Here is a 23,441-nt window from a genome sequence, read left to right on the forward strand (position 1 = left end):
CTTCTAGGTTCACAACCTTGCCCATGAGCTAAACGTCCTCCATTGATTTGCATGGCGCTAGTAATTAACAGGGATGTTTGTTTGTTTGTTTTTAGTCAGTGTTGACTCTTGGTGACTGCCTGGACAAGTTCCTGCAGTTTTCTTAGCAAAATTTTGGAAGTGGTTTGCCATTGCCTGCTTCTTAGGGCTGAGAGAGAGTGACTGGCCCAAAGTCATCCAGCTGGCTTTGTGCCTAAGACAAGACTAGAATTCATGATCTCCTGGTTTCTAGCCTGGTACCTTAACCACTACACCAAATTGACTCTCTAATTAACAGTTCTCTTTTAAAAATATGTATTTCAGGGCCTTTTTAGTTTTAAGTTGTTTCATTCTGAATTCCTAAGAACTACTGGGATGTTTTTCTTAGCATTTTGCATTGATTTTAGTATAGTTTGTTTGTCTCATTAAAATCTGTCACCAGAAACTGAAACACTGAAATACTAGCTACATGCATTTCAGAGTTTGCATTGAATTCTTTAAGTTATTATTTGTAAACACTGTTCATCCAGTAACCAGTTGTATTTAGATAAGAATTCATCCATTTCATATTTTTCAGGGTTGGGAGGCTTAAAAATGAACAAAATGTCAATGAAAGCCTGCTGGAAGTGCTTCCTAAGGCTACCTTTTGGAATGATTAGGTATACACTTATGTATATATATTGAATAGTAATAATTCTGAGTATTGCATCAGTTGTTTTCCATGAGTACTTTGCAAAATAATGTCAGTTAAGCAACATCTAACTCAAATGACAACTTAATCACCCTGGACCTTTGTCAGCTGGATGGAATCCAAAATCTAAATGACAGTACCACTGCCATGAGATTCCACATGTAATATTAACATTAAATATACTACTGATATTTTATGGTATTTGCGTATGCCAGTGTGTATGGTAGATATCAGCCACAAAAAGTATATTTGAGTCTGCTTTGGAAAATGTGTGAATTCAGAGGGAAAACATCATTTTCTTTTGAAACATCTTCTTACCAAGTCACCGCTACTAACACTACTCCCCCTCCCCAAAATGATGGTTGTTCCACCTCTCTGTATTTTCCATGAATTAAACAAAACTTTGATAAGGGAAAAATAATGAATTTCACACTGAGTGTTGCAATTTTGTGACTGAAAGGTTTCATAAACAAAAAACTCCATGCTAAAAAGAGATCTTTTGCCAAGTTTGGATTACTTGATTATATATATGTTTTCTGGGACATTAGTTTGGATTTGTATTTCCAGTGCTAATATTTTAGTTCAAGTATTTTTCACTAATTGCTGCTTCTGGACTTTTTTTGTGGGGAACCTCACAAAGAATACATTGCAGTAATAATGTCTGAATTAACCAAAGTGTGGATAATTGATGTCAAACCTGAGCAGCTCAGTAAGAGTCACAGCTGGTGGTGCACCAGGTGTATCTGTACAAAAGTGCTCCTCATCAATAAAAATCCAGTGATAGTTGAAGATCAAGGAGTACTTCCAGACTGCAAACCTGCTTTCGGAAGGAGGGAAAGGTGCAATACTATCCCAAACAGACTTAATCCTAGTCTAGTTTCCTATTAACCAACAGTACCATTTCCTATTTACTAACAACTTCTAGACCATTATCAAATTTAGGCAGTGTTCATGGTTCTGATTTCTTGCTTGGAGCTAGTAAGGAGCAATAGAGCTTCTGGGAGTCATCTGGGTGACATCAGAACTCTGGTAACATACTCCCAAACTCTGGAAATCTCCCCCAATAGTATCAGGTAGTTGCAAAAAATTACATCCATATGACATGACCTGTCCCTGGAGTTCTAAGTCAAAACAACCAACTTCATTCACAAGGAATGGTGGCAATTGTCCCCAATGAGCCACTGAGTGTTCTGGCATGTATTTACAATTGTTGCAGCATTCTGGAGTCATGTGATCGCCATTTGTGACCTTCCCAGGGGGCTTCCAACAAGCAAAGTCAATGGGGGAAGCCAGATTCGCTTAATGACCGCATGATTTGCTAGACCATGGTGATTTGCTTAACGACCATGGCAAAAAGTCATAAAATCAGGTATGACTCACTTAATAACCGCATTGTTTAGTGACAGAGGTTCCGGTTCCCATTGTGGTCATAAGTCGAGGACTACCTGTATTTCTTTCTTTTCATGTTATGACATGAGTATGCTGCAAAAACAAGTAATTTCTTTTTAATTGACTTTTTTCTTCCCTTAATAGACTAAAAACTGGGGAAAAAAAGCTTAAAATTATGATACCAGATTTTTTTTTAACTGACTTATATTTCAAGATGCGTGAACAATTTCAAGTTGTAGCTTATTTCTTTGACTTTTAAAGATTTCCCTTCCTCTCGGGTGATTCTAGGAAAAATAAAACTCCACTCAAATTTGAAAGTTACAGTCCAGTACTGACTTAGGCAAGCTTAAGAACAATAGATTAGATCTAGCTTCTTTTCTGCTGTTTTAAAAAATTATTGCTAAAAGTAGGAGGCAGACAGGGAATTGATATAGTGCTTATTTCACTATAACTTTATAGCCCATCTTTAACTAAGATATTGATGCCCAAAAGTGAAGTATTAGGAAATACAAAAAAAAAATTACGTTTTGTTGTTAATTTAATGGGAAAAGGTGAATGGCCACGTCCATTGTCATTTTTAAGCTATGTGCATGTTGCTTTTACTGAAGCTTTTTGTTGCCCTATTTCATTTTTGGCGTGCAGCACAAAACTAATTAAGTTTTATAGTGTGATTTAAAAAAAAATACAAGTTAGTAAATATTAATATTGTTGTCTGATGTAGCATACACTTATTGCAGTGATTCAAAGATATGAATCTTCGATAAGTTACGTTCATTGCAAGGACTAGATAAACTATTAAAGAAGAAATCAAAGAATTGCCAAATGTAAAATGTGAGCCCTATTTATAGTAAGAACTAGGTTCAATTTTTGCTCTTCTGTCTCCTGCCTGTGAGGTGTAACAGGCTGAAAACATTACACTTTTGATGGGAGAAGTGGTTGACTCCTCTGATAATTACCATAATTGACCTGTGTGGTCTCAGATTGTTTCTGAGTTTGCCAAACTCAGCTGTCACACCAAGTGTTTAATGAACTGTAACCAAAAGAACATAATTTGTATCTCACTTTTGATAATTTTCCTAAACAATGTGCTTTTTTTTACTGTTGAGATTATGTGACTTTCTGTGTCATTCGCTACTTTACCCCAATCTTATAGCTGCACTTATAGGAAGAAATCCTACTAAAATATTAGCAGTACCTTTACTTGCTACCATTTGTGTAGGTTTGCATTATCAAAAGTAACTTTTTTCACCAAATTTCCATGTCTTTACCTAGGAGTTAATACAGCTTAACTATGTGGTGGGTGAACTTCCTCTACACTTAGTAAAAACTTCCATGCATGTTCAAGGTTTAATAATAATTGTTCCACTCTTCCACAAGTCCTTCATCAACATTAAAAACAATTTAAGGCTCTGATAAGGATTAAATAAAGTATTTTAAGAAATACTTGAATTGAGAAAGGTTGATGACTTCTTCTAGGACAAGAAGTCTTACAGCTTTTTGGCATCTTTGGGTGGTGGGACTGTATGATAGTGGACCCAAAAATGACTGCAAATGTTCACCTTTTTTACTTCAATTTTGCAACTGATCTTGATTGTAAACAGTATATGCCTGGGTCATATGCCTTATAAGGTTACTTCTTGATTATAGCTTCTGAAACTACCATCTACTTATCCAGCTGAAACCAAGTAAAGTGAATAGAGACTCCAAACTCCCTGAATTTACTAAGACTCCATATAAAGCAATAGATTCTGAACTTTGCAATCCTTCTTGGAAGGAGAAGAAAATTTCTCTGGTAGTTACAAACTAATCAGCTTGCTGATTTTTTTTTTATTGATTATGTGTCATTAAGTTGCCGTCTACTCTTAACAACCATAGAGATAGATATTCTCTGTGACCATCTGTCCCTAACCTGGTCCTTCAAATCTTCCAATGGTGCATCCATTGCCACTGTAACTAAATCCATCCACCTTGCTGCTGGTTATCTATTCTCTTTCCTTCTACCTTTCCCATTATCAAAGCCTTCTCCAGAGAGCTAGGTCATTGTATAATGTGTCTGAAGTATAATCATTTGAGCCTGGTCATTTATGCCTTGAGTGAAAACTCTGGATTGAGAGACATTTGTTTGATGATCCATTTGTCTATTTTCTTAGCTGTCTGTGGTATTCTCAGAAGTCATCTCCAACATCAAATGTAAATATTCTTTTTGCTTCTTCCAAGTCCAACTTTTGCTTCCACAGAGTGTCACAGCGAATACCATTGATTGCACTATTCTGATCTTTATAGGTATAGACACATCATGGCATCTGAATATCTTTTCCAAGGCCTTCGTGGCCGCTCTGTCGTGCTAGTCTGCAGTGTGTTCCTTGCCTTTACTTTTGATGGTTGACCCTAAAAGACAAGCTGTCTACCACTTCAATGTCAATTTTAAGACTGATTGTTGTATTGGTTGTCATTAGTTTGGTTTTCTTTATATTTAATTTTAGTCCCATTTTTTTCACTGTGTTCCTTGACTTTTAGTACTAGAGCTTGCAGATCCTTTGCATTTTCAGCTATCAGAGTAGTGTCAGCTTGCTAAACCTCTTAGATATTGTTGAAGTAGCTTAATGGGCAGAAAATTTCAGTGAAAGATCAACCAGGGTCCTTTTGGCCAATACTTAATTTGCCAGCATTTAGCTGATAAATATGATGCCTCACCTTGTGGAGCCTTATAGTTCATAGATTTTAAATCTGGTTTTGAATTGATATCTAAGGACAGACAATGGAAGAAATTAGAGCAGTCTTCTGTAGATGAGTCCCTGTCCGTTTAGCAGTTATGTGATAACTCCTATCTGAAAGATAGCACAATCTACTAGGCCAACTTCTCTCAATTCCCACTTGAAAAAAATAATAGTAAGTCACGGATGCATTATTACTCTTCTGTTTAATTTTTATCTAAATGCACTAGTCAGGTGCCTATCATTCCCTCCCACAAGGATTGCTGAAGACCACTGCCTATCTTGCTGGTTGCAAATGATGCTGTTTTCTTCCCAGATATACTTGCTGGCCTGAAAAGACCTCTGCAGGCACTTACAGAATGTTATAAATCTGAACAGCTGCTGGTAAACTCTCAAAAAGCCATAGTTAAGTTTTGAAATAATTTAAAAAAAAAATTTATAGATGGGAAATATACAGGAAACACACTCCCCCACCCCCACTGATTGTTCTGAAATATCTTGGAGATTATCTTCCAAACCTCAGCATCTGGGAATGTGCTTATAAAATATTTCACAGAATAAGCCTAAAGTAACGTGGCTCCTGTTTTTTAGATTTTTCTTTACAAGAGGTGGCCACTAGATTCTTGTTGCTTTAAACATTTTTGAAGCAAAGATGCTATTTCAGCTGTTCTGTAGAGTACAGATCAGGGCTTACAGGGGACTGTGGACTGCTAGAGAACTGCAGTCCGAATTTCCAGACTGTTTTCACAGTCTCTAAAGATGTCCATAGGCCTACAGGTAAGATCACTTTCAGTAACTTGTTTTTGAACAATATTTCTGTTGCTGCATCCTAGGATTGTATTTGCTTTATTTTTTCCACATCTGTATCACACTGTTGGCTCATGCTTGGTTTGTAATCCATCAAGACACCCAGCTTCTTTTGGCATATACTGCTGCCCACTATGCCTTTCCATTTTATATTCATGTCTTTGATTTTTTTCCCTACTCAAATTTGTATTTGTCCCTGTTGAAATTGGTCTCGCTGACTTTTGCCCATTCTTCCAACTTGTCATGATCCTCCTGAATCTCGATACTATCCTGTGTTTGCTGTTCCCTCTATCTTTGTGTCGATTGCAAATTTGAGAATCAAATTTTCTAATGCCTTATCCAGGTCGTGTGTGTGTGTGTGTGTGTGTGTGTGTGTGTAAGTGAAACCTTGTTTAATGGACTAATTGAGGTTAGGTGGTGTCTGTTATTCAGGAATGTCTATTGAATCAGAGTGTAGGGCATTGGGATTTATATCACATGATAATGTCATGCAGATTATGCAAATTACATTATTGTGTCAATTTATATCATTTCTCTAATAATATTTTGCAAATGATGTAAATCACAGGAGAAATTTAAGCTGCTGTATGAAAAGTGTTGCATCTATATCCAGTAAAAGGTTTCACTATATGTTGTATAAGGCCTGGAACAGAACCCTGCATTAAACTACTGGTCACCTCCTTCCAGCTTGATGCAGATTGATTGGCATACACTCTTACGGTATGATTTGTCATCTGTTTCTATCCATCTAATGATAGCATAGTCCAGCTCACATTTTGCCATCTTCTCTACTAGAATGTCATGGGAGACCATGTCAAGGTATACTGTGTTCACTGCATCCCCACAGTTAACTAAACTGGTCTGTTATCAGAAAAGGAGACAATGTAGGTTTGGCATAGTTTGCTCTTGATAATCCCACGCTGATTCCTGACAAGCAGTGCATTATTTTCTAAATGTCACAGGCCAACAGCTTACTAACATGTTCCAGAGACTTGTCCATTATCAACATCAAGGTGATCAGTCTGTAGTTTCCTGCATCCCCTTTTCCCCCTTTTTTGAAGATGGGAACAACTTTTACTCTTTTCCAGTACTCTGGTGCTATGCTTGCTCTCAGTGATTACTCAGAAGGCACAGAAAGTGGCTCCAAAATTACGTTCTCAAGCTCCTTCAAGATTCTTGGATATAATTGATCTGGTCCTTGAACTTAAAATTGTTTATGGCAGCTAGGTACTCCTAACCATCTTTTTACTTACTTTGGGTTGCCACTCCTTCCATATGTTATTTATTCTACTTTGGTCTATTTGAACACATTGTCCTTTTGAGGAAAAGACTAAGGAGGAGCTTTGCTTTCTCCTTGTCATGTACAATTACCTCACCAACCTTCCTGAATAGTGGACCATCAGTTCCTTTTACTGTTGACATAATTAAAACACACAAACATTTTTTTTTCCTTTTAGCTTCTCTTGTAAGTTCTCTTTGTTGTTTTAGCCTTTCTGGGTTTTTTCCTGCAGGAATTAGCTATTTGCTGGTATGCCCATCTTCCATTTCCTATAAATGTCTCTCTTAACTCAGTCAGAAGCTCCCTAATGCGTCCCCGACTGTTTTCTCAGCTTCCCCACTCCACTTTTTCTTCTCATTAGAATGGTGTGTGATTGTACTTTCAGTATCTTATTTCTGAAAAGTTCTCAATTTCCTGAGCTCCGATTGACCTAAGGATTTTGGTGCATGAGATCCTGCCTAATACTTCTCTAGGCTTGTTGAAATTGGCTCTCCTGAAATCTGATGTCTGTGTATGACTGTACTCCAGTGTCTCTTTCTGTAATATTTTGAACCCCAAAGTGTCATATCTGTTGGGGTTACAAGACCATAATTCAAACATTTCTAGTAGTGTAGCTAAATTTTGTATCATCTCTTTCTGTGTTATGTTGGTTTCTGGTAAAGACTGCAGGTAATCCTTGCTTAATGACCTTTCGTGCAGCAGTCGTTTAAAGTTACAGCAGTGCTGAACGAATGGTATTTACACCTGGTCCTCAAAGTTACAGCCATTGGAGTGCCCCTGCGGTCATGCAGTCACAATTCAGATGCTTGGCAGCCCTGCCCACATTTACAACCACAGAGTGCCCTTCAGCAACCCCCACCCACCTATCTCCTTTTGGCCCCCTGCACTCTGTGCAGCAAAAGTCAACTGGGGGTGATAGAGTGCAGGGCTGAGGGCCATGGAGTATGGGGTGGTGAGGGAGACTATGGCTGGATCTTCACAGTGCTGGACTGGGGTGGCTGGGTCTTTGCACCATGCTGCTGGGCTTGGAGTAGCTAGGGTTTTGTGTGTGCTGTTGTGCTGGGGCAGCTGCAGCTTTGCACTGGGCCAGGACAGCTGTTTGCACAACCTCCCGCCCTGGCACCAGCCGCCCCAGCCCAGGATATCCTCGTGCCTTCCCCATTGACTTTGCTTGTTGGAAGCTGGCAGGAAGTTGTGAGGTCCTTGCTTAATGAACCACAATTCTCGCTTAATGACAGCAGTGAGGACTGCTGGGATTGCTGTCACTAGGTGATGCAGATGCTTTACAACTGCATCACTTAGCGACAGAAATTCTGGTCCCGATTGCCATTGTTAACGAAAGATTACCTGTAATGTTTCCTGGTTTACTTTAGGATTTCAGAAATAAACCTTGGATATTCTAAATAGTATTTATAGGAAACTTTTTATATTTTGTAAGTGGCCATATTAAGCTTGTTTTTGGGGCTGTAGTAAACCTTATTGACTTTATTTGTGATGGTAAGCTATAAAAGCTAGTGCTCATAGGAGTTGATCTGTAATGAATACTGTATTAAGGTAGGGATATGAAGGTTTGAGTAGAAAAGAAATAGTTTATATTACTGATTAATGTGATAGAAGGGCTGCATATGCCATTAAGCAAAAGTAATTTCTGGAACTCCAACCCAAATAAAGTAGAAAATTACTCAGTTTTTCAGCTTAATTTATAATTAAGAAAAGTCATTGAATGTTTCAAAAATATGTTTGAAAAATCTAAAATATTGTATTTATGTATTTATTTATTATTTCTATCTCACTTTTCTGCCTGTAATTTTAAGTATAGATTGCTTTTCTCCTGACTGATAGTAATTGCTCAGGTCCGGCACTCCAACCCTGATTCTGTCTTTTTGCTTTAAAGATTATAGTCATCTAACTATCCAATGAAATTATATAACAAGAACTACAGGAAAAAAAATCACTGGCATAGAAGGAAGTGCAAAGTAACTTATAAAATTAGGAGATAAAATAGGAAAGTACAGTAACTTTATCCTTTCCATTCCTCCCTATTTATTAACAGAATGCAATATTTTAAAATTAGGAAATTATTAAAGTTATGGTTAAAAAGTATAGTTTTATATTTACTTATTTGAATGGGAGATCATTCTTAAGTTGAAATGTGTTTTCTAGATGTCTTCTAAAGTCATATGAAAATACTGTATTTTAAAATAACTTTAATCATGATATTATTTAAATGAGGAATGAGATGTGAAGAAAACACAGCCCTCCAGATATGCTTTATAACTTTCAGAAACCTAAGCTATTATGACCAGTAATGAGGCATATTGGCCACTGCAATTTAGTTTCAGTTGGAAAGTCATAGATCCTGATTTCTAACAAAGAGCAAATGTCTCAGAAATAAGTATCTAGTTTTGCAGTATAACTTTCATGTTAACTTTCAGTTAATGGAAGGGATTGCATCAGAGCTTCTAACTTCCTTCAACAGCCAGCTCAGTTCAAGTTGTTGCTGTGCCAGTAATTACGTAATGCTTCTTCCTTAAGAAAGTATTGTGGTTTTATCCCTGTGAAAGTATCATGTGTACTTACTGAAGCATTCTGTTGTTCCTAATGGCCTCAATACAATATTTTTAAAAGATTGTTTAGGCTAGCTTCTAGCTGATATTCTAACAGCATTTGCTAAGATAAAAATCCTAGCAAATCTCCTTTCTAATTCAGAAATAAATAGAAATAAAATCTGTTATTACTTTGGTCACCTAATGCGAAGAGAGGACTCTTTGGAAAAGAACCTGATGCTGGGAAAGATTGAAGGCAAAAGGAGAAGAGGATGGCAGAGGATGAGATAATTAGATAGCATCACTGAAGCAATGAGCATGAAACTGAGCAAACTCAGGGAGGCAGTGAAGGACAGGAAGGCCTGGCGCGATATGGTTCATGGGGTCACAAAGAGTTGGACATGACTTAACGACTGAACAACAATTATAATAATCTTTTAAAATGTCAGGCTTTCTGCATTAATTTCCACACTCAATCCCGTATGTGAAAATAGTGCTCATTAATTTGTTATCTTTCATATTCATTTATTTTGTAAAATTAATTCTGAATTGCCTTTTGGCCCCAGAACAACAAAAAAAATCAAGTTTCAGAAATATACTTGTTAACCGAACAAGGCTTCTAATAATTAAGAGGTAATATTCTTATAACTTAAGTTCTAGTCTTTGAATTCCTTTTTTTAATTTAATTGTGTTTGGAATATTTCTTTAGCCCTGGAATAAGATCTGATATGAGCAGTTCACCATCTACCTCTTCAGCAACTACGGGACCACCTCCCAAGCTTTGCCTTGTTTGCTCAGATGAGGCCTCTGGTTGTCATTATGGTGTCCTGACATGTGGCAGCTGCAAAGTATTCTTCAAAAGAGCTGTGGAAGGTAGGAAATAATCTGATTATTACAATCTGAGTCATTAGGATTTGTACATTGTATAAGTAATTAACGTTTTTTTCCAAATCCTTTGTTCCAGTAATACTATTTTTTCTTGAAGCTTATTATGAAGAGAAGACAAGGATTCTAGTTCAAACTAAAACTAGCAAGAGAAATCATGCAGGAACACCTAGTAGAACTGTAGTATTACGCAGCTGCTTGAAAATTCCCTGCAGCTACTTTGCAGCCCTTCTACAGTCTTCTAGGCATGTGTGTGCATGCAAAGAAGGCAACTCTGTTGGAGTAGTGTTGAAGCAAGGTGGAACAATACACAGAAGACTTGTAGAAGGCTTGCCTGGCTGCTGTTTTGCATCTTCATACTATGGATCTATAGTGGTGCCTTGTTTGTGGTATTCTGTCAAGAGATCTTCACAGGCCTAATACGTAGGAATCTCTTTTGTTTTCTAAGAAGAAACTGAACAGGCTAATGCCCTTTGGTCCAGCACTAGGCTGAATCAGGCTTTTACATTATACACTCTCCAGTTCCCTTTCCCTGTCAGTTTTCCCTAATCTCCTTACCAGCTTGCAATGAGATGTTCAGAGATAATGCCTTACCCCCTTTTTTAAAAAAAGAAATCGTGATTGCTGTTTAAGATTAGCCAAAGTTTGTGTGACCCTGATAAAAAGAGATCTGTTACCATTCATTGCTTTCTCTTGTTTTTGCTCATGTTTAATGCTGCTGTATAATTCAATTTGGAAAGAATCTGGTCTTTAAAAGTTATAGTTGGATTTAGTTTGCTGCCAAGATTTGCTTATACTTGAATCTATGGTTCCATAAAAATTCCAAAGGTTTCAGTTTGCCCACTTCATACACTCTAAAAACCAAATAGTTTCCTCCCTGCCCTTTTAAAGTGGTAAAATCGATGTATCTTAAAGTAGCATTTCAAAACTAGATTTCTCAAACTGGCCTTGCTGGAAGCTTATTCTGGTATTTCCAACTTCATGTAAGCTAAAAAAAATGCACATAATACATCATTCCTTTCCTAAGAAAAAGTACTGATAGGTATCTTAAATTGAATTTTTCCATCGTTGTGGAAAATACAGTTTTGCTCTTTTTTTCTGAGTTGTATATTGGAGAGGCAATACAGTGTTATTAGAAAAGCATTTGAAATTACATGTGTGTATGTGTAATCATTAAATGTTCTTCATTGTATGTTTTTATAGTTGCATTTTAATTTTTCATGCCAACGAATCAAAACCCAAATTTATAGGAAGTAATGAAAAAATCCCAAGTTCTTTTACTTTCACCCCTAAAGAGTCTTCAGAGAATTAAATTGCCAGCCTCCAACAAAACCAGTATCAAGTAAGAATGCTCAAGACCCAGATATCTGGGGGGAAATTATACTGCTAAATTAGACTGCCAAAAAAATGTTGGCAGGTGGGGATGGAGGGGAGGAATACGGCACCCTGTGTATACTCATTCTTCATCCCACTGGCAGTGTTTTCTTCTTCGTTTTCTGAGGATGCTGCATACCCATTAGATGAATAATGGGTATCTGTAGTTGCACTAGTCTTGTTCAGTATGGGTTTCATCATCTTTGTCTTGGTGCATGTGGAAAGTTCCTTCCACAGTACTCTCTTCTTCCAGCAGTATTCTCTTCCTGGAGCACCTAGTAAAGAATAACTGAGTAAAACTGTAATCTGCTTTTGTTACATAAGTGGAGACTTGCAACTGTAATTGTAGAAATAATGTACAGTAAAAGTCTCAAAAAAAGTTACTTGGAGTCTCCATGTTCCTAGCTTTAAAATTGAATTTAAGCATGCGGATATATTTTAAGCTTGCTGCCCTTAAAAATAGCAATTGTAATAAAATATCATGGACTGTTTTGCTGTGCTGGCCATCTGTGGGAATGGATTTCATGTTAATCTTCTTACTACAGATAGTTTACTTGTCTGTGGCTTATGTGATATAATAGGTCAGTGTTCCCAATTTGGATACTCTACAGAGAGTCTTACCTTGAGTTGCCTACAGTTTGGTGTAGTGGTTAAAGGCACCACAGTAGAAATTGGGAGACTGTGAGTTCTGGTCTTGCCTTAGGCACAAAGCCAGCTGGGTGATATTGGGCCAATCACTCTCTCTCAGCCCTAGGAAGAAGGCTGTGGCAAAACTATTCCAAATATCTTGCCAAGAAAACTGCAGGGACTAGTGCAGGCAGTCTCCAGGAGTCAACGCTGACTCAGAGGCACGTGCACACACACACAGACATTCATGGACTTCAGCACCCAGAATTCCCAGATATGGTGGCTATTTCTGAGAATTCTGGATGTTAAAGTACACATATCTGCAGGATATCCAGACTGGGAAAAGATGCAAGAGGTAATAAGCTTCAGTCCGAGTGCCAGATTGGGGGCGGGGGGTGGTGGTGATATGGTTACCATACTGTAATACATTTTACAAAAACTTATTACAAAAAAGTTTTACAAAACAGATTATGCAAGCCTGAAAGCTTTGCTCCATATGTCAGGGATGGAATATGACTAGGGATATGAGACAGATATATGCAAATTTCATTTTACTTTGCCTATTTATGTGTCCTTTTCCTTAATTGTATGCATGAAGGAAAGGAGGTTACAATCACTCATGGGAAGAAAAGAAATATATTCTGTTTATACTTAGGAGTACAGGAGTACCAAGTCTGGACACGATTTGCTGGCCCCTCTGTGTGTGGCAAAAGATTTTTAACTTCTATACTAATAAAAGCTTTTTATAAAACATCTGTTAACAATAAATATAAGAAAAGAAAAGAATAAGTTTATTCTAAGTACTGCAAGGTCTAAATACTTCAAGGAACACAGAACAGCCCTAATCATGAATGATGGTATGATGCTGTATTTTAATGATATTTTCTTGTTTTATGTTTACAAATACATATAGGACAATAATGGGCAACCTCTAGAAGCGTTTATAAACAGTAAAGAAATGAATGTTATAATTATTGTAAACAAGAATGTTATAATTATTGTAAACTCCTTATACAAAACAGGTGTTTTTGGCTTTTCTTCTGTATCCAACAATACAGGTGAAACTCGAAAAATTAGAATATTGTGCAAATGTTCATTTATGTCAGTAAGGCAACTCAAAAGGTGAAACCAATATATGAGATAGACGCATTACATGCAAAGCGAGATATGTCAAGCCTTATTTTGGTATAATTGTGATGATTATGGCGTACAGCTTATGAAAACCCCAAATTCACAATCTCAGAAAATTAGAATATTACATGACATCAATAACACAAGGATTGGAAATAGAACAATATTGGACCTCTGCAAAGTATAAGCATGCATATGTACTCAGTACTTGGTTTGGGCCCCTTTTGCAGCAATGACTGCAGCAATGCAGCGTGGCATGGATGCTATCAGCCTGTGGCACTGCTGAGGTGTTATGGAAGACCAGGATGCTTCTTATGGAGGGTGTCAGTGATGGTTTTCTGCACAACTGTCAGATCAGCACTCTTTCCCATGCTTGTGATTCCTACTGAACCAGCCAGAGAGACCATTTAAAGGCTCAGGAACCCTTTGCAGGTGTTATGGATTCATTAGCTGATTAGAGTGGGACACTTTCAGCCTAGAATATTGAACCTTTTCACACTATTCTAATTTTCTGAGATTGTGAATTTGGGGTTTTCATAAGCTGTACCCCATAATCATCACAATTATACCAAAGTAAGGCTTGACATATCTCGCTTTGCATGTAATGCGTCTATCTCATATATTGGTTTCCACTTTTGAGTTGCCTTACTGACATAAATGAACATTTGCACGATATTCTAATTTTTCGAGTTTCACCTGTATAGCTAGCTAGGTCGGACGCAGAAGAGAAAAATATATGAACTCCAGCCTAGTATAGTTTTCTGCCCCTGCTCAATTGTTTACTTGCAGTGGTTTGAACAATATTGCATCTTTACTATGTGGGTTAAATATGTGTTGTTCAAGCAGTCCATAATTTTTAATTCTTAGTATATTGTCACTAAACTATCATCTTACAAATTAATTACAAAATAAATAAATAAAAACCTTTGCTGCTATGATGTGCCTAGCTTTTTTTAATTTTGACTTTTACCCTTGAAAGTGAATCAGTTTTAGAACTAGATCCTGTTCAGCAACATTATTACAACATTTAAAAACCTCACATTGAATTTCTAAATGCTTGATTGGAGGGATTTATAAATGTATCATTTGGATGGATAATATGCATGCTATATCTTCCTTCTCTCATTTGAGAGCATTTATAATTATTTCTAGTTATAATTTCTGTTCTTTTTAAATACAGGACAGCACAATTATCTCTGTGCTGGAAGAAATGATTGTATTATTGATAAAATTCGGAGAAAAAACTGCCCTGCTTGCCGCTACCGGAAATGTCTTCAAGCTGGGATGAACCTTGAAGGTAAATTCCAATACTTACTTTTGTTCCTGCTCAGACAGGAGTGGGGTTATAGGTATTGCTGCTCTTTTGTTCCTACTTGGTTTTTTTAAAACCAGGTATCCGCTACACGCATTATTCTTGTCATATATGTTGCTCTTCTTGAATTCTTTGCCAGTCTCCACTTAGGTAATTATATGTATTGGTTTTCATAGTTCAGACATCTGTGCATCAGGTGTTGAACTTTAGGATGCTGCACACTTGTCAAGCTTAGGTCCAGTTTCACGAGTCTTCTGCGCCTGTTTAAATGTAACACCGTTTGCAGGAATAATACATGAAGGGTCTTAAACTGATGACAGCAACATTCTAATGTTTAGATTAGGTATTTATTACTGCTTATACAGTGGGGCAAAAAAGTATTTAGTCAGCCACCAATTGTGCAAGTTTTCCCACTTAAAAAGATGAGAGAGGCCTGTAATTTTCATCATAGGTATACCTCAACTATGAGAGACAAAATGAGAAAAAAAAATCCAGAAAATCACATTGTCTGATTTGTAAAGAATTTATTTGCAAATCATGGTGGAAAATAAGTATTTGGTCACCTACAAACAAGCAAGATGTCTGGCTCTCACAGACCTGTAACTACTTCTTTAAGAGGCTCCTCTGTCCTCCACTCATTACCTGTAGTAATGGCACCTGTTTGACCTTGTTATCAGTATAAAAGACACCTGTCCACAACCTGAAACAGTCACACTCCAAACTCCAGTATGGCCAAGACTAAAGAGCTGTTGAAGGACACCAGAAACAAAATTGTAGACCTACACCAGGCTGGGAAGACTGAATCTGCAATAGGCAAGCAGCTTGGTGTGAAGAAATCAACTGTGGGAGCAATAATTAGAAAATGGAAAACATACAAGACCACTGATAATCTCCCTCGATCTGGGGCTCCACACAAGATCTCACCCTGTGGGGTCAAAATGATCACAAGAATGGTGAGCAAAAATCCCAGAACCACACAGGGGGACTTAGTGAATGACCTGCAGAAATGTGGGACCAAAGTAACAAATGCTACCATCAGTAACACACTACGCCGCCAGGTACTCAAATCCTGCAGTGCCAGATGTGTCCCCCTGCTTAAGCCAGTACATGTCTGGGCCTGTCTGAAGTTTGCTAGAGAGCATTTGGATGATCCAGAAGAGGATTGGGAGAATGTCATATGGTCAGATGAAACCAAAGTAGAACGTTTTGGTCTAAACTCAACTCGTTGTGTTTGGAGGAGAGAGAATGCTGAGTTGCATCCAAAGAACACCATACCTACTGTGAAGCATGGGGGTGGAAACATCATGCTTTGGGGCTGTTTTTCTGCAAAGGGACCAGGACGACTGATCCATGTAAAGGAAAGAATGAATGGGGCAATGTATCGTGAGATTTTGAGTGAACACCTCCTTCCATCAGCAAGGGCATTGAAGATGAAACGTGGCTGGGCCTTTCAGCATGACAATGATCCCAAACACACTGCCCGGGCAATGAAGGAGTGGCTTCGTAAGAAGCATTTCAAGGTCCTGGAGTGGCCTAGCCAGTCTCCAGATCTCAACCCCATGGAAAACCTTTGAAGGGAGTTGAAAGTCCGTGTTGCCCAGCGACAGCCCCAAAACATCACTGCTCTAGAGGAGATCTGCATGGAGGAATGGGCCAAAATACCAGCAACAGTGTGTGAAAACCTTGTGAAGACTTACAGAAAACGTTTGACCTCTGTCATTGCCAACAAAGGATATATAACAAAGTATTGAGATGAACTTTTGATATTGACCAAATACTTATTTTCCACCATGATTTGCAAATAAATTCTTTAAAAATCAGACAATGTGATTTTCTGGATTTTTTTTCCCATTTTGTCTCTCATAGTTGAGGTATACCTATGATGAAAATTACAGGCCCCTCTCATCTTTTTAAGTGGGAGGACTTGCACAATTGGTGGCTGACTAAATATTTTTTTGCCCCACTGTATTTGTCATATGCCTACATTATTCTAGATAGAATTTGAACACTTCTTTCTGCATGCATTTCTAAACCTTTTTTCTTCTTCCATATTGTGTACTAATCTTCTCTTTCTATGCTAGACAATTGTAGCCTGATTTTCTGTCCATGTAAATTGCTAATTTTAAGAATGTGCACCAGCCATAAGAACTGAGCTTTGGACATTATTTTAATGATTCAACAAATGGCTTAATTCACCATAACCTAATTAAAAGACCCAAAATTCAGCTTAAGATTCAAATACAAATTCTACAGTAATCCTTTTTCTCGTTGACATTATTGATTGAATTGCAGAAACAGTTGCCACTTTTATGTGGGGATGACAAGATAGGTTAATGGATGGTTGTTTTAAGTGTGTTTCAGTTTTGGTTTTCTGTAAAAGAGAACTGTTGATACCAGTTCTAGATAACCAGTGACTGGTCTCTAATCTTCCTTGTTTTGGGAAAGTTGTTGAGAAAATGTTTGGACTACAGTTACAGAGAGCCATGGATGAAATAGATTATATGGATCCTTTTCAACTAGGGATCAAGCCTGGTGTGGGATTGAAGCCACATTGGTAGCTCCTGTTGATGACCTTTGGCAGGATTAGGATAGAGATTCTTTTGGACCTTTCAGTGGCCTTTGATATCATTTACCTTGGTATGCCCCTTGTCTGACTACAAGGGTTGAGAGAGGGGGATGCTATTCTTCAGTCGTTCTCCTCCTCCTTGAATTACCAGTTCCAGTCAGCAGGGACAAGCAGTCAGCCACTGAGTTATGGGTGTTAGAAGGCTTAGTTCTCCCTTTACTCCCCATTACTCTTTAGCATCGACATGAAGGTGCTGGGAGAGGTCATTTGCTGGCAGGGGGTGGGGTATCATCAATGTGCTGATGATACCCATTTATGATCTCTACACTGGGCCAGAAAGGAGATGCAGTAGAGGTCCTGACATGGTGTCTGGAAACTATTAGGGTCTGGATGGTAAGAAGCAGCCTTACTCTGAATCCTACCGAGACAGAGTGAATATGGAGTTGGTAACTGAATGAGTCCAGAGATAATCCATGTTTTTTACTCTGGATGGGATAGTGCTTCTCAGACAGATCTGCGCTGCAACTTGAGGCTTCTCCTGGATTCATAGTTCCAGCTAGGATGGCAAGTGGAAGCTGTGGCCATGTGCTTTGCACAGTTGCATCTTCTGCACTAGCTGTGGGCTTTCTCGGACCCTTTACTAACAATCACTCATGCCCTTGTCAGCTTGTGGCTGGATTATTGCAGTGTGATTTACATGAGGATGTTGTTGGAAGCTTCAGCTGGTGCAGCATGGAGCTACCCAGGTAGATATAAGTGCCCCAAGGTTCACCCACGTGACACCACTAATATGGGAGCTGCACTGCTACCAGTTAGCTTCTGGGTGCAATTTAAATTACTGGTTTTAATTTTTAAAGGTCTACAAGTTGAATCTGCCTATCTAGTAAGACTTGGAAGAGAAGGCTTGCTGAGGTCATGCCACTGAGAGAATGCGATCTTCAGGGGCCTCAGCTCAAGCCTTCTCCGTGATGGCTCCACTCCTTTGGAACAGCTTACCCCTGCATATCCAGTCCATTCTTCCTTACTATGCTTTTGGGGAGCCAGAAAAACATGGCTCTTCAGACATTTGAAACAAGTAAAATCATGCTGCTCTGAATGGTGGTGCATTGGACTGATCGTTTATAATTATATTAATTGATTTTTGTTTTTGATGTTCTGATATTAATATTAAAAACCACAGAGTCTCCACATATGGAATGGCATAAAGATGAATGAATGAATGAATGAATGAATGAATGAATGAATGAATGAATGAATGAACAAACAAACAAACAAACAAACAAACAAATGTTTTACTTCTTGATAGATAAAACTTGCTTACAGTGTTGCTTCTTCTTGGAGTTTAAGCTTGGGAATTTCATTTGAATAGGCTCAGGGTTTCAATTTAACAGGTTCAGAGGGTTGTGCAAGAGCAGGAGATTATTTAGCATTTCTTTTGTATAATTATGCTAAGCAAGCTGCACAGATTGGGAGATAGAGAATTATGATGAATTAAAATGTTTGAACACTCATTACATCCCCTCTTTTCCATGCCCCACTCCCTCACCACTTTTTTTTTCCTTATATGGAGAGGTTGGCGAGAAATACGTGAATTTTTTCACTCATACTATTTCTGTATTTGTGGTCTACAAAGCACCAAATCGCTAATGAATCTGCAGAAAGGCTCCGTTTCAAATTCAGTATCCGTCCATATCTGCGTGATTCACCTTGGAATTTCACTAAATCTCCCTACACCCCCACCCTTCTCATGTTTGTTTCTTTATTTCCTCACTGTTGCCTACTTATGTCAGTTCACTCTTCCTTTTTACCAGTTACTCCACTGTAGAAAACTCGACACAATGCTGCAGCAGGATCTTTTTTTATTATTATTTATTTATTTTATTGCTTTTAAAATAGCAGGGGGGAAAAAAGAACAAAACACAAAAATACATACATTGTCAAATAAAAATATATAACACTAAAAAAGAAATAAGTGAACAGAATACAACAAATTTTATAAAAATATAATATATTGTTACAACAATAAAGTTACAATTCTGTATATAATTTTCTAATACATTATGCAAGTACATCTGTATGTGTTTGTGTGTGTGTAATACATTTATATAACTATCATGGGTTTTTTTTTAACCTACTGTATTTTGCATAAATGAGTCCCATATTTCATTGTACTTATCCATTACAAAGTCTACCTCTATAGGCAATCCGTTCATAGATGGCAATTGCAATCAGGTCTTCAGTCCATTGAGTGAATGGGGCCATACATTTATCTTTCCAATGCTGCAGTGTTAGTCTTTTGGCCATAGTAAGGGCATGGAGAATCCATTTTTGTTGTCCAGTTGTCAAATTCCATGTACTAGGTATGTAATTCAAGAGAATATTATCCTCTGAAAATTTTAGCTTTTGTCGCACAGTGATATTTATATAGTCCATTACTTTCTCCCAAAACCTAGTAAGTATAGGACATTGAAAAAACATGTGTTTTAAAGAAGCGTTGTCCTTATTACATCTCCAACAAGACGCTGTCTTAGACAGTCCTTTCTGTACGAATGTGATGGAGCCCAATAAATTCTAAATATTATTTTTTGTTGTATAAGTCGTAGTTTAAGGTCCATTGACACTCTTGCTATAGAAGTCAAGACACTCCCATTGTTTAGGCAATATAGGAACCTCTAATTCTTTATTCCACTCATCTCTTAGCATCTGCATATCAAATTGATTTATTGATAGCAAATATCTATAAAAAGTAATTGTAGGTATATTAGTTTTAAAGGATTTAACAAGTTGTTCTAGTATCTCAGGTGACTCAGAAGCTGAAAATGCTGCTGGTCCAAACAGTGTTGTTAATAAATGTTGTAGTCGTAAATATTGCCACTGGGTTACATCCAATAGGTGATATTTATCTCTTGACACAGGATATGTAAAAAATCCATCTCCATCATCTATCAGTTGGTCCAAAGTCAATATCCTCACTTCCATCCAATTTTTCCATATTTCCATCTTTTTCCCAGTTTTTAATGTTCGGCTTCGCTATAAAGTCAATTTAGCGTGGGAAAAAGGATCAAATCTTTTTTTATAGACATTACATTCCATAGCTTTCTGACATAATCGTTTCAAGAGATACTAGAGTTCTATTGTATTTAGATCTTAATGCTGTCCATCCAACCATAGGTGCTATATATGTATATTCCAAAGTTACCCAAATTGGGAAATTAGCACCAATTGTTGGCTTCCAATATTTAATACTTGGCAATAGGTAAGCTTGATGATATAGCTCCAGATTCGGAAAACCGAATTCTCCTTTATTAATTGATAATTGCATTTTCTTAAACATATTTAAGAACCCATAAAAGATTTTCTAAACAAAAAATTTATTTTCTGAAAATATTTTCCAGATATTTGAACAGGAATTTCAATGAGGCAGCAAGATCTTAACTCTAATCCTGGCAGAGGCTGGCTGCCCTGAATAGCTATCCTAGGTCAGCAAGGTTGCTGCTGAAAATGCAACTGCAAATGGGACTAGTCCTTTGGGAGTCCCATAGTGAGACTGGGAACCACTCGGCTTTGATTTGTGCACATCAGTGTTTTTAATAAGTGAGAAATCTGGACTGCTGGTGAATGAAAGTCATTATTGCTGCAGTTGCCAGAGGAACTGGACTTCTCAGTGGCAGAGTCTGTTTCTTTTAATTTTGTTGTTGCTGTTGAGAGGTGGGAATATCAACTTTGTGGAAGACTTACTGCATGTCTTCCAGGAGAACAGTTACTCCCATTGGGACACAAAACTTATAGACTCTGCAGGATTTATGTGACATCCCCTTCATCCTTGGAGTCCTTGGGGTTCTCTGAGCTTGGTTGTTTTCTTGCAAACGTTTCGTTACCCAGTTAGGTAACATCTTCAGAGCTAGAATGGAGTGGGGTTTGCTCTCTGTTTATATGTGGTGGCATGCCCTGCCAGTGTTGGTGTGTGTGTGTGTGTGTGGGTCGTCCCCCCTGGTAATTCCTTGATTAGGGTATTGTTTACTGCTACTACTCAAGATTGAGCTACATATATTCTCTTCTGTTGATCCCCTTCATCCATCATGCACAAGGCCTGAGCTTCTGTTGAGGCACCTCTCTTCTTCTGGAAGATAAAAATCATGTATTGGATTTTTAGAAGTTCTGTCTATAGATGTGTAGAGAGGTTGATATTCCTACAGCTTGAACTTCTCAAAACCATAACATGAGTTTCAGTGCCAAGGTTAGGATTAAAGATCTGTGTCTTGGGATACCAGATGTCCAGGGCTGTATGAAACATGAAGCTTTTAGAGAGGCTCCTCCAGCAGACCACCAAGGCCCGGTAAAGCAGAGGTTCAGGGGAAGTGATTGACAATTCATTTTCCCTGGGTGTTTTTACAGATATGAATGGAGAGGATAGCAGGGATTCTGCCAATTACTTCTGTGAAACTTCCCCACATTATAATGTGTGGAGGCAGCAACACTGACCCCATTGCCAAGGCCCAGTAGAAATAGACTGTGGGGGCAGTGCTTTTCATAGTGACATATTTTTGTCCTGATTGAAGGACAGGAGGAAAGCAAGACACAAGGAAGAGCTCTAAGAATGATTCCTATTATATTCAGCTTTTTGTTTCTGCTGATGCACTCCTCCCAACTCATTTTTCATAATACCCACTATCAATCTACCAGCATTTTCATATCTTAAAATTTCTCCATCCATTTCCCCATCTTTAGTTATAGCCCAATAAATGACAGGATAGTATCTATTAAAATCAGTGGATATCTATTAAGCTTCAATTTCAGGCAGGTATGTGCATCTACTACACAGGAAGACATTGAAAAATGTTTTAGCAAATTTTAAGAGATGGATTAGGCAACATCAGGGAATTGTTTAGCTCTCCTAATGGGTGATTGGAATGGCAGAAGTAGGGGAATCGTGGAAAGAAATGGCTTGGGTAAATGCAGTGATGCAGGAGATAATAGAATTTTATTAAGAGAATTCTTTGTTTATTGCCAACATTTGCCTCAAATTACATAGACTATACATGTGGACGTCACTGCATGGATAATATTGGACACAAACAGACTACAAAATAGGAAACAGATGATGGAAAAATGCAATCCAGTTAGCAAAAACTCTTCCAATTGTGAAGCAGACCATGAATTGTTGGTGTCAGATGTACGGATTAAACTTGAAAATTAAATATAGTAGATGTATCAGCAAGATACGCCATGGAGAATATACAGTCAGAATACAAAATCAGTGTATGGAGCAGATTTAGTATGCTTAGCGAATGTGAAAGAGAACCTTAAAAACATTATGAAAAATGAAGGGGGGAGGGAGGAATCTAAAATTTCAAAGCAGAAAAGATCGAAGTGGCTTTTATAACAAGCTGTTGTGATAATCAGAGGAGGACAGAAAACAAAAGCCTTGGGCAACAAAAAAGGACACGATGACTGAATGTAGATTTCCACTGTCAAGCAAGAAAGAAGAAAAATATCAAGAATATTGACAAATAAAAATATCAAGAAAAGGGAGACCAGAGAAATCACAAGAAAATTAAGATTAAAAAAATATTGAAGAGTGATCATGGAAGTTAACTGATAGAGGCAAATGATTAAAGAAAGGTGGAAAGATTGAAACCCTTTGCAGATAGGAGTATAGAATGATAGAAACATAAATAGAGAATATATTCAGGGACCCATCTCTGCTAGAAAGTAAAATATAACCAGCAGTAGGCCAGCTGACAAATAGGGAGGATGCAAGTACAGATGAAATGCTCATTGAATAGTTTAAAGTTGCAAGAGAAGGAATAGTTGAAGTGCCAACAGCTTTATACTAACAAATAAGGAACAACAGAGTGTGGCCTAATGACTGGGAAAGATCAGTGTATATAGCTATACCAAAGAAGGAAGATGTAAGAAATGCACAAATTACTGTATCATTACACTAATTCCTGACAAAACCAGACATTCATTCATTCATTCATTCATTTATTTATTTATTTTCAGGCTTGTATGTCACCCATCTCCCCCAATGGGTGACTCTGGGCGGCTCACAATAATAAAAAAGAAGAAAAAACACAGGTCTCTCCAAACATGGATACA

At 37.7% G+C, this 23,441-nt stretch overlaps 1 protein-coding gene across 1 annotated transcript in view; it reads left to right on the forward strand.

Moving 5' to 3' along the window:
* Positions 1-23,441, forward strand: part of NR3C1 (nuclear receptor subfamily 3 group C member 1) — a 70,129-nt gene that overhangs the window by 26,468 nt on the left and 20,220 nt on the right. Inside the window, exons 3-4 of the mRNA XM_088133697.1 lie at positions 10,154-10,317; positions 14,642-14,758. Of these exons, the coding sequence (XP_087989823.1) occupies positions 10,154-10,317; positions 14,642-14,758 (281 nt within the window). The remainder of the gene's footprint in view (positions 1-10,153; positions 10,318-14,641; positions 14,759-23,441) is intronic.

This window comes from Python bivittatus, unplaced genomic scaffold (assembly GCF_059951505.1).
Source record: "Python bivittatus isolate LINGU-HERP-01145 unplaced genomic scaffold, Pbiv_v1 ctg000080_np1212, whole genome shotgun sequence".
NCBI classification, from domain to species: domain Eukaryota; kingdom Metazoa; phylum Chordata; class Lepidosauria; order Squamata; family Pythonidae; genus Python; species Python bivittatus.